Source organism: Pagrus major, chromosome 18 (assembly GCF_040436345.1).
Source record: "Pagrus major chromosome 18, Pma_NU_1.0".
NCBI classification, from domain to species: Eukaryota; Metazoa; Chordata; class Actinopteri; order Spariformes; family Sparidae; genus Pagrus; species Pagrus major.
This window is the reverse complement of record NC_133232.1, coordinates 36,573,965-36,586,650: the sequence shown is the minus strand read 5'-3', so window position 1 is coordinate 36,586,650 and position 12,686 is coordinate 36,573,965. Positions and strand designations below refer to the sequence as shown.

Here is a 12,686-nt window from a genome sequence, read left to right as displayed (position 1 = left end):
GAACAAGCACAGGAACAGGAACAGGCACAGGAACACAGGAGGAACAGGAACAGGCACAGGAACATAGGAACACAGGAGGGACAGGCACAGGAACACAGGAAGAACAGGAACAGGCACAAGAACACAGGAACACAGGAGGAACAGGCACAGGGGGAAAAGACAAAGACAGGAAGTGAAAAAGCCACGACAAGACACATGGGGATAAAACTACAAAATAAAACAGGAAATAAATAAACCAAACACCCAAACAATGACAGGTTTGAGTTCATCACTGCTGCTGATCTCTGCCTCCATCTGTCTCCCAGCACGTCAAGTAATGTTAGCCTCATATTCGCCCACAATTGAATGCAACAGAGCGACACTGCAATGTAACTTTACAACTTTATTGTCCAGCTGAGGCCAGAAAAACAAATGATTTTGTTTAGGCTGCAAACTCCAGATTGGTTCTGTCACTGCATCCAAGCATCAGGATGCATCTTCAATCAAGAAATGTCCACATTTCTACATGTAACACACAGATCAGACAACCTGTGGTCCCTCCATATGAAAACTCTGTATCTCCATATTTTTTAGTAGATTTTTTTTTTTCCAAGTTAAAGAGTTTTAGAAAAGGTCGTGAAGAAAGTCAAATATTTAGCAGCCCAAGAGCCAAATAGAGCAAATCAGAAGTAAAAGGAGAGTGAAGTTTACATTTGTCAGATGGCACTGAACACAACCTCGAATGAAAATGGATCGCATTTAAAATGTTGCTTTATGGTTTGGGATAACTTAAAATGCTGTTTTTCATCCAACATCTAACAGCAACGAAGAATATAGACGAGAAAAATAAATTATAGCAACAGACCGCCATCAGAAACAGGGCATTATATATTTATAATGTATGAAAAGTTGTTGAAATGTTGAGTGTGTTTAAGCTTCAAGCAGAGGAGTTGAGACGTTCACGGTTTTTATGTTGTTTTTGTATTTTTTTAGGGCCACAGAAGGGCTGTGCAAAAAGCTATTCAATACAGAAATGTCACATTATGAAGTTGTTACGGCGTCGGTTGCCTGTTTACACATCCAGCATACACAGAGCAACATTAGCATTCATTTGGAGTTGTGTTTATGTCCTTTAGTCCAATATTCACTCTCCTTTTTTAACTGTTTTTGGTCTTCACTAACTCCTGAGGGAAATATGTGGCGGTACTGTGAGTGTATCACAGATCTTTTTTGCTGGAAAAAGCTGCTGTTGGAAACTGTGAAGATGTGAGTGTTCAGACTGAACCAGAGCAGCAAAGTTGTGGGCTGTAAAACAAAAATAATGATCTGAAAGATGGTACAATAAAGTGTGGAGTTATGGTGAGAGTCGTATGTGTGACCCCGGTCATATTACATGTAGTATATATTTTTTATATTGTTAACACATGTTCTTCGAGCTAGTGTTGCTCAAAAGTGGCAAAAGTAGACACATTCTCTCCTCAAGTAGAAGAACAGATTCAACTTCTTTACTCGAGTAAAAGTAAGAAAGTACAGGCTGAAATGTAATCTAGTATCCCTCTGAAGGACATTTCTGCGCAAAGCTATCTAAACCTCATGTCATATTAATGTCATTCAAAGAGTCTCAGGACGTCAAATCAGACAGTTTGAGTTGGTAAAGCATCGCAAATAATCGATAATCCACAGTTCCCCTCAAATACATTAAGACTCAAGTAACAAGCCTTTTTTAAAAAATGTGAGGAGTAGAAAGGACAGATATTTGTGTTAAAATGTAGGGAGGAAAAATAAATACTCAAGTAGAATACAGATACCTGAAAAAGTATTTTTACTTGTTACTTCCCACCTCTGGTATTTCAAGCTACAGAAAAAGATACCCAGTGGAAACAGGCTCCACCTTGCAGTGTTGAGTCAGTCTGTGTAATTTAGTCCTCTAGCAGACCACATGCAGTCAGAGCCGGTCCCACCTCTCAGCGGACTCCTTACACTCGGCCTCCCCCACTGACTCACAGTTTATCTCCCAAGCAACAAAATATTCAAAGCGGCTTGCTGATGGATACCGGTTAGATTTACATGTGTTCTCGAATGGATGCGTTCCTCTGAGCTGCCCTTCATCCAGGATCCCAGTGCCTATTGGACGGTTGTTACACATAAAGCGATGCCATGAATGCACAGCAATCAGCGCAGCATTCCTCAGAGAGGTGTGTTTGTATTAGGATATCAATCCAGTGCTGTCATGGGGGATTGCCGTGTGAACACACGAGGCCGCTCCCAGCATGGCGCTCATGTTTTCTCCACCGCAGAGGAGCACTGATTGATTTGTTTATGGTAATTGCACAGCCTATCCATTATCCTTAACTACCATATAGAGTGTTTTACTGTGATATGCACAGTAGCTGGGAAAACACGGTGATGTCCAAGGGTAGTAGAGGTGGTACAGAAGGCATCTTTATTTTGCCTTCCTCTGTAGCTGAGAAGAATCTGAACGGGAGCGTTTCTCTCAAGTATTGATGTGTTGTTAAACATAAGCTGTGTTTACATGGACTCCACTAGTAATCAGAGCAACAGCCCTACACAGTACACTGATCTGAGCCGGCACAATCTGACACAATTTTCAATCAGATCAAGAGGAGTGGCGTAAATCTTTAATAATACGCTCATAAGGGAAAATATTTGCACTTGATAACCATGTAAATGCTAAATCTGATTGTTTCTGTCTGGTTGTAATAAATATGATCTCCACGTTTTCGCCTCACAGTGGACAAACATTATGTGATGTTGCTTCCAGGAGGGACAGAAACACAGCGGTAGCAAAACAGAACAGAACTTTTGCTCTGTAGACTTATTTTTGATAAACAATGGCAGTAAATGCTGCACTACATGAATAATGTACTTCCTGTGACTAGCCTACTTCAAAATAAAGGTTACCTCGTGCTTCACAAGTCAAATGCTTTTAATGTGAAGCTGCAGCAGTAGGAACAGTTCGGTTTGCATTAGCAGTAGATTAGCACAGCGCTCTACAGATGGTGAGCGTCTTCTCTGTATAAAGCCTGGTGTGCCGGGTATCACCGGTGTTGTCACAAGTTTATTAGTTGGTGGGAAAACTTAAACGCTGCAGCGGCGACCCTAATACTGATTAAATACTGTGGGGCATATAAATACACATCTTATCAGATCACTTTATTTAACATACATGTAAACAGTTGAATCTTTAATCAGAACGATTTCAATCGAACTGACGAAATATTGTCCATCTAACCAAACCTATACAGAGGCTACTACAGGTCTATACTGGCAGTGTATCATGTATATAAGGCTCTTTACTTTTGGTTTGAAAAATCTCAATTTGAATTAGTTTATTTTAAACATTTAAAAAGCCCATTTGTCGGCCTTTTGCTGTATGTTTTCTTGTACGCACCTAAAGGGACTCGAGTACATAATCAACAGCTCATTTGCACTTTCTATGACCAGAAGCATTTCTGAGCTCTTAGTTTTTTCCTAGAGGGCCGTGTTCACTGTACACTGAGATGATTAACATGTTGGTACCGCAGGAAATGCAACTCTGGGATGTTAGGGGAAAATCGGTTTAAACTAATCTGTGAGCCTCGTGTGTATGTGATGTACTTTGGTGAATCAGTACTTCAAAATGTGATGTGGAAGTGTGAAAGGTTAAGTGCCAGTTGTTGAGTTGTCTGTCCTTGGAAAAAAACAGCAGTTGGGTTTGAAAACCTTGGAGTATCACCTGGAAAAAATAGTGAGTGTGCTGCTACTTTCCTGAAAAGTTCCTCTTTTGAGGCTTTGGGTGTCGCCTCGTCACTGTTTTCTGTAGTTTTTCTCCCAGCAGCCTGATGTTGTCACATATATTAGCACTACAAATCATCCAACGGCTGAACTGGGGAATACCAGAGCCCTTATAATTCTCAACACAGCTCTTTAAATGTCATCATCCACATTCACAAGTGAAACGAGCAGAAATCCTTTCGTGTTTTTTCTTTCTTTCTTTTTTTTTTACAAGAGACACAGTACAGTATTGTGTTGGTTCTGGTGTGGGTCCAGTGCTGCAATGTTCTATGCAGTGAGGATTTTAGTGAATCCATGAAAAATGTATACTGTTCTGTATCTGGAGAGTGTGGGCATTTACATAGAAAAGGGAAGGAAAAAAATATACATCTGCAGTCTTAAGAAGCTGTCAGCTTCTACATAAATCACATACATGCTCTGCACCCACACACATACAGACATATGCAACACATAAACACAAGGATGATAACAGCCGCCTCCATTCACACCCTCGGCTGGGCATCAGATGTTCGATTTTTCTCACCTCTTAAAGGTGCAATAAGTAAGATATTTACAGCTCTGTAGCACAAAATGACCACAGTGTGGGTCTGAAGGGGTTTCACAGGGTTCAATACCAATGACTCAACGATTTCTTCAGCAACTGCAGGGATTTTTGGCTTTAAAAAGCTGACTTTCCAAGATCGAAAACACTGAAAGATTGAGCTACAACTGGACAATGAAAGACAATACAGCATTACAGAGACAAAAATGCCACAGCGCCGTCATTGTTTTAGCATTCTGCTTCATGAAGACAACCTTTTTACGAGATCTTATAGCTGAATGCCTCCCAGAATTAACCTGCTTTTCTGCAGATAAAATACAGGGGACAGGATGAGTGTGGGGCTGGAGTAGAGATGAGATAAATTATGTCAGTGATGCTGCAGCTCCCCCTCATCCCTGATTGAGTTCAATGAAGTTCATGCATTACCTAATGCCCTTCTAACTGAGAGGAGTTGGCCTGTGGGAAGGAACCTGTCATGGGCTGCCTCTGCGGTTGTAAATATGGGAGAAAGAGTTCATCCCACCACGACGGAGCCCTTCATTCATCCTTCCTGGCCAGCAGCTCCCTAAATCGTCCCACACAGCTTGGAACAGATGACTGGGCAGAGCCTGGAGGCTTGGAAGGGCCGGGGGGGAAGCTCCCGAGACAGACGGCCGGTTAAGGTTCATGTTGGCCAGGAAGGCAAGAGCTGCCAGGACTGGAAGCTGAACAGCCGCAGATCGTCTGCAGGCTTTGTTCTGTGGATTATGTGTGGACAAATAGGAGCGATTACAGAGATTTTTCGGGACCTTGCAAAGCTCATTTATCTAAGTTGCCAAGATAACACGACTCACATCAGCACAGGTGATAAGACTGCGCGTAGTAAACAACACAGAATAACAACTGGATGAAGATAATTGTTTTTTAATGAGACGTATTTCCCTGTGATATGAAAAACAATTAGTTAACGATGAATGTGTGTGTGTTTTGTGTTTTTTCCAGGAGGAGGTGTGCCCCACCTCACCAGGAGAGGAGGTTCAGAGGTGTGTGTGGTCGTCAGCGGTCAACATCAAGGACAAGTTTATTTATGCGACACAGCCAACCCTGGATCGAGTGCTCATAGTTGACATCCAGTCTCAGAAGGCTGTCCAGGTAGTTTTCATGCTGAACTGGAAAACTGGGTTCATGCTCATTCATGTGTGATGTGAGAGGGTTAACAATTTCACACCGAGCAGGAAGAAATTTAATAATCTTTCCTGTTTGTGCTTTTCTGAAAGTTTTTCTCACAGAACTGAAAATCTGCCTCCATACCAAACAAGCTCAAGGTTGCAGGGAGAGTTTCCTCTTTGACTTATTTTGTCCAACAGTTACCAGAAAAAAAACCCAAAAGTTCCCACATCGATTGAACACAACATCTTCCACCAGAACCTTTGATAAATCATTCCTTCATATGGGTTTTTTCTGTGATTTACTTTGTTGAATGAAGGACACATTTTTTCATCAAATCGTACTTTTTGATTCAGTTTGATACAATACATCGTCCTTCATCCAGAAACTCAATTATTTGATGCATGTCCAGACTTTCTGGTACCTTTGCTGTGCCTGGATATAAAATATTCTGATTGAGTAAAATTTTTTATAGGATACTAATACACGAGAGTGAGTGCTGTGGTGTGATGATACTGGCCCTGATGATGTTTGACAGGAATGTGACTGAACGAGACTTTTATCAGTAATGGAAGAAAACGATGACCTCACAGTCAGCTCAGTATCAGTCACATTTTCTGTTTGAGTAAGAGTTAATAACCTGCAGTTAGTCAGTAAATGTTAAACTGCAGTAAGAGTCTTTGTACATTGTGAATGTGAATCAGCCACTTAGTTGCTTGACAACTGGAGCTCAATATGACTGAGTAATAAAGACAGACAGGCATTGCTTAGGATGTGTGAGCCTGGTCTGATTTAAAGCCAGTAAGTGTAGAATGTTGTGTCATTACGATGTCTTTAAAATGACTCCAGTGGCAATCACAACCTGACGTAAGTTAAAGAAAAGTTTGCTCTGTCAGAAGACATAAAGGCCCAACTGAGGGCAAAAACTGCAAAAAATTCGATTAGCAGATTGATTTGAGATCGGGTAACGATAACCAGTTTTGATCAGGTTAGTGCTTGAAGTGGAAAAATATATCAGTGTTGGTTGCTCACAGCCGCACAAGCCACCTACAGAGCCGCCGTTGTGACAGACAGACAGCTCACTGGGAGCACTGGGATTTCTCCTAATGACCAGTCTGACTGTGAATCCCTACTTTTAGTGTCTCACACAAAGAAAGTCTCCGGTGATGGAGTTTATTTGGGGCCATTATGAATCACCCAGAAAACCTGACATGGAGAGGGCAGGAGAGAGTACCGGCAGCTTGTTAGTACCAATGTGTACCAGTGAGTACCGGCCCACTTCAAGCACTGAATCAGGTTGTTTTCTGACAAAATTCCAGTTTTCCTTTAGCTCTGACGCTAACAAAGAGGAATGTAGAAAAGATTCAGCATGGTTGTAATTTCCCCATGTTGGTTTAACTGACAAATATCACCAGCAGAATATGATATTAGCTCCCTGCTAGCTGCTGTCTGTTCTTCCTGGGTTGATACAAACATCTCTCTTTGACCACCAAAGGATCTTTCTACAAAAACGATTTTGCTGCTTCCCAGTGAATGTTTATGGATATCATCCCAATTTACGAGTTTATTAATTTTTACTCGTTCTGAACATCTGCAGAATCAAGTAGCTTGTGAAAAATAAGGTGTGAGTAGGTTACACCTGTTATTATAACATATCAGATTATATTTAATCAACATTTCATAACCGCTGCTGCTCATCTCATTTTCAGGTTGTAGCTCCAGGTTGTAAAAATTAATCAAACATTGACATTCAAAAAGATCTTAGCTAACAAAAGCCGATTACACACCTCAATTCTTTTGATTATGTATAATTTTATTTGCAAAAGTTGCTAAGCCTTGGTTTATTAGATTTGATAAGGCAATTTGCAGTAATGCAGCTTCGATAAAATGCTTACAAACGTGATTACAGGCTCCACATGTGTTTCGCACTTTCTCACAGCCTTGGTAGAGCATCACTACCAGTTAAACAATCTGAAGAGCTGTCACTTCAGCTTTAAGATCACTTTTCTCACCTTTACTTCAACTGCTAACCCCTGACCTGACCTACTTCATACATTCTGCAACAGTCACGGCCTACCCTTAGCCGCTACACTGACGTGGTGACTGAGCTACCTTGAGCCCATCCTCTTCATGGATACTGTTACCTGGAAACCTCACTGATATTGTAACATGGCAATCCTGCAGTTTCCATGCAGATAGTGTAAAAGGCAATCCCTCAAGCACTCTGCCTTGCAGGACCATTTATTTTCCTGAGGGAATTTATTTTTGCCAGGCACTCTCAGAAAGTACCACAATTCCTACCTGACAACATTCAGCCTGTTTCTATTGCTCAGCGTTGAGTTAAATCTTCTGTGTCAGTGGGTTTTTGGGTGTGTCAGGATAGTCCAGGGTTGCTCAGATCCCTGCAGATGTTTCTGACACCGTGATGTTTGTTTACAGCTCGCCAGCCTCTCAGGGACTTGCGAGTAAGCAGGTTGGTGTCACAAGCTCATTATTCAGTCGCCCAGAGGTTTAGCTTCATTGCATTATATTATCAGTTGTTAATTAACCACCTGAACCCGTCATTAATAGTAAGAGACAAAAGTTCTGGTTTCCCTGCCCTCCATTCTCTCATTGAATCATTATTATGATTGACGTGAGTGAAGTAATAATAATGAGCAAATTTCATTTTCAAATTTCTTACTAATTAAATACTCAGTGAAGACTTTTTAATGAGCAGATTGTATTTTGTGCGTTATAGCCAATTAATTGCAAAGCACACACGGGTGAACGTTTGAAGCCGCTGTAATGCTTTCTGTGCTTCATCTCTGACAGATCTGCAGTCAGCGCTAGAGCTGTGCGTGCATATTGGCGGAGGATCTTGATAATCTTTCTCAGCCAGAAAGAAGTTGTTAGTCAAGAGAAAAAGAACAACACGAACACCTGTTTCCTCCGATGACTACATGCTCAGAGATTAGTTAGGATTCAACAGATATTCTCATCTTATTTGCAATAACCCTCTCAGGGGCTGTTTGCTCTCTCAATGAAACAATATATATTTTGCCTAGGTAAACAATACTATTAGGGCTCCGTAGCAAAACAAATAGCATGGAAAGTAAGCTGCAGTCAGAAGGGATTGTGGGAATTCAGGGTTGCAATAATTTTCTTGAAAAAAGATGATTGCTTTTCCTCGCTGCTGTTGAGGGTGTAGCTGCTGTGTGCATCTCTTCTCCCCTGTGCTTTCTCTATTCCCTTTGAGCTGCTGTCTATCTGCACTCAGGTGGACATAATGCACGAAGAGCGCTTTTCTGTCACATACGACTCATCTATTGTTCTGACTTGGAATAATGCCGCCAAGTGTCAAGAAACGGATAAAGACTGAAAGCAATTACCTCAGTGTGGTAAAGCAATCGTGTCTGTCACCACTTGATTTGAAATGCAGCTCAACACCACAAACACCTTATACATAAAAAGCCCACCTCCGGTCTGCCTTGTTAAAAGAAGACTTGCTCCTGTCAACTGACGATGCTTTAGTCTGCAGGAAAACTTTTCAAAAGCATTACCAGTGCACATCAAAGAGGGATCTCTTCAGAGGCAGAGCTGATTGCCTTCAGTTGTTATTCTGTGGCCCTGCTGTCTATAAAGGCTCTGTTGGTTGTGTTTGTCCCCCTGCAGACGGTCAGCACCGACCCTTATCCGGTGAAGCTTCACTATGACAAATCTCATGACCAGGTGTGGCTGCTCAGCTGGGGAGACATGGAGGAGAACTTCCCGACTCTCCAAGTAAGTCCACAATTCACCGTTTATTACACTCAAATGTTATTTATTCTTCTGCAGAGATTCATCCTGGTGTGATAGTAGAAAAGCAGAGAAGCAAAGAGATTAGAGGGGTGTAATATGGTGGGGATTGAGGAGGCTTTGTTGGCAACCAAGACATAGGCGTTACTGTGTCATCTCTAACCTCAGATGTAAAGGAAGACATTCAGTATTGTCAGGATATGAACCAAGTTCAGCAAACGGGCTGCGCATGTGTTTTGATTGCACACGTCCTGTAAATTTCTGGTCAAATATCAATTAACCTGCATATTATTGTTTTCATTGATGAAATGTAGCCCAAAGTGATGTCTTCAAATTGCCCGTATTGTCCGACCAACAGTCCAAAACTCAGTTAACATCAATGTGAAAACAGATAAAAGCAGAAAATACTCACATTTAAGACTTTTGCTTGAAAAGAGATTAACTGATGATCAAAATAGTTGGATCAATTATCTAGTTGTTCCTGCTTTAGATCACATTACCAAGCTAATTGCCAGAATAAATGTTGGCAATGTACGTTTCTGCAAACCACAGGTATGTTGAAACTTTAACTTGATTTCTTTGTGTTGCATGTTTGCATGGCACAAAAACCACTTGGTTAGGAAAAGATCATGTTTTGGCTTAAAATACCTGCTCTGGTCACCACAAACGTGGCCGGAGACGTCCGACTGCTTGTCAAACAGACCTGTTTTTTGTTGCCACAATAACAGCTGGAAATTGTCCCGGGGTCTCATCAAAAATGTCCAGTGCTTTCACATGCCTCAAACTGTGGCCACTGGCTCGGCAGCCCTCTCAATCAGCCTGAACTCCAACACCATTCCCTTCACCTCCTGATATGAAAGTCATGTCATTAATGTGAAGGCAATATGACACGTATTGTAGAAATGTCAGTTTATATACAAAATACCATACATGCAGGGTCTTTATAAAGGCTCGAATACTGGCCACAGAGCGTGAAAAAGGTATGTCAACAATGCAAGGTCATAAAACCACAATGATCACTGAACACATTCACGGTGACGGAGTTTATTCTACCTTCAATACATCAAGTAACTATTGCTGCAGTTTGTCATTGCCTATAAAGAACATAATCACACCAAAGCCTGTACAGTTCAATGTTAATAACCTTTATAATGAACATCTTGAAAGGACATTACAACTTATTAAATGCACGTTCCTCCAACTTGTCCTGTTCTGCCCCCTTTTCCAATATGCCATCAATGTGACATCAATCACTTCAGCCTCTCTGGGATTATCAATAGTTGATTTGTCTTGCTTGATGACGGGCAATCTCTTACAGTGTAATGTGAAAGTATTTGGACAGTGACACATTTTCAATTGTTTTGGCTCAGAGATGTACCGATACCATGATACAGATCCTGATACTCGAACTTTGTGCATCGACTGATAACAAGTACTGATCCCATACCAGTGCATTAAAATTAATAGCTGTACACTACTAACCCTGTATGGATCTGTTAAGTTGCATACCGGTGTATGGGACTGCTGGGAATTATCAGGGTCCCATTTCTAATAAACAGGCTCATGTATCGCCAATATAGACTCCAGCATTTTAGGCAATCGAGGAGGCACTTGTACTAGAACAACCCCGGTGCTGACTGGTCACATCTATAGACTGACCATTATTTAAGAGATCCACATCAGCTAATAATAAACGTGACTTTGTTTTATGACAATGATATTTGCTCAGCTCTTTTTCAGTTATCTCAAACACATTTAGGCTTTTGTGCACAGCAATTTAATGTCACTTATTGGCTGACATATTCCATGAATTCTCATTTACAAGCCGGTATTCAAATAATGGCCAGGTCTCAAATAAAAGCCTGGGTAGTTGCTAATCAAAAGCCGATGAGGCCTTTATTTCTGTCCTTTTCCCGGCTGTTTGATGTTTTTTACTGCTAGTTTGTGTTCATAAATGCAGCTGGAAATGGCAGTTAGCAACGGGGGTCCTATCACAAAATGTATATCACCATCAGTTCAGCACGGTCGTATTTCACTCACCACCCTCTAATGTTTTCATCGTCCTATTCCGTTTGTCTCTTTTCTGTACTCCTGATCCACAATAAGCTGCTGCCAAAAAAAATCCACACTTGGTGTTTTTTTCATTAAAACTTACCTGTAAAGGGAAGCAGTCAAAACATTTAATGTAAAAGTATTATTTTTATTGGTCGAGCTCCAGTCACGTCCATTTAAAGATTTTAACCCTTTTATTGTCAGCAAGACAATTAAACATACTAAAATTAAAGCTGAAAGTGTGTTCTGGAATAGAAACCAACACACACTGTCAACATATTTACTGATTACACTTTATGTCACCGTCACACAGATTTAAAGTATAATAGAATTAACAAATATGTAATGCAACAGTACTTTTTTTTAAAGTAGATTTTGTTTCCTCTGTGTCATTTTGATTCATCTTGAGTGTTTTTTACTCTCTTGATGCTCCTGCTTGTCATCCCCTGCACACAGATTCATAAAGCAGACTTTGGTCTGTGGTAATTTGCTTTGTGCATTGTGGCACAATCAAAGCAAACCCTGCCTACACACAAGCACAAGTCTGCACGCTGCCATGCATGCACCAGTATTATTTAGACACCGGTGACAGCGGCACACATCACCTCCTACAGTGAAACTCCAACATCTCAGCAATAAGGGAAGAGGCTGAGGAGCTGTATCCCAAATCAAAGCACTCCATCGAAGATAAAAATGATAGCAACATATTAAGTGATTTATTTATTGTACACTGCTTTTATGAGATGAAACGCAATGAAAAATGAAAAAAACTTGTCTGTATTTTTGTTGCAACTTCAGCTACACATTGGTAGAATCCAGCAGCACTGAATGTATTTATCAGGCTCATGTTTAACGCCCACCTCCTCCTCTATTGGTATTCACCAGGTAATCAATCAGGCCAGTGGAAGAGTCTCCCACCACACCATTCACACACAGCCGATCGGCAGGCGCTTCGACCGTGTGGACGACTTCTTCATTCCCGCCTCCAGCCTCATCATTAACCACATCAGGTAGGTCCAGTATGATCCAAGAACACTCCTAATGCAAATTGATTTGCAAATTAAATTCACCCCATCGGCATTTTATTCTCTCTTTTTCCCTCCTCCACTCAATAATGATTTGGATGAACATTTTGTGTGAGAGTGAGTGCCTGTCTGTTAAGGTGGTAATGAAGGTTTTTGAAGGGAGGCACAGTTGTCATCTGTGCTGCAGGAAATGTGGCAGATCACCTGGAATAGATCTACATATAAATCCTTGTTACATCAGCTGTGGAGCTAACTCTTCAGATCTGACTTTATAAATCCCAAAGCCACAGGCATTTTTATTTAATTTCTAAAAGATCACTAATTCATCAGATTAATTAAGCAAACATTGAGCACAACAGAAACATTTCATC

At 41.0% G+C, this 12,686-nt stretch overlaps 1 protein-coding gene across 1 annotated transcript in view; it reads left to right on the top strand.

The window, feature by feature from the left end:
• Positions 1-12,686, top strand: part of fstl5 (follistatin-like 5) — a 170,049-nt gene that overhangs the window by 145,896 nt on the left and 11,467 nt on the right. Inside the window, exons 13-15 of the mRNA XM_073487367.1 lie at positions 5,297-5,446; positions 9,116-9,223; positions 12,176-12,300. Coding sequence (XP_073343468.1) covers positions 5,297-5,446; positions 9,116-9,223; positions 12,176-12,300 — 383 coding nt within the window. The remainder of the gene's footprint in view (positions 1-5,296; positions 5,447-9,115; positions 9,224-12,175; positions 12,301-12,686) is intronic.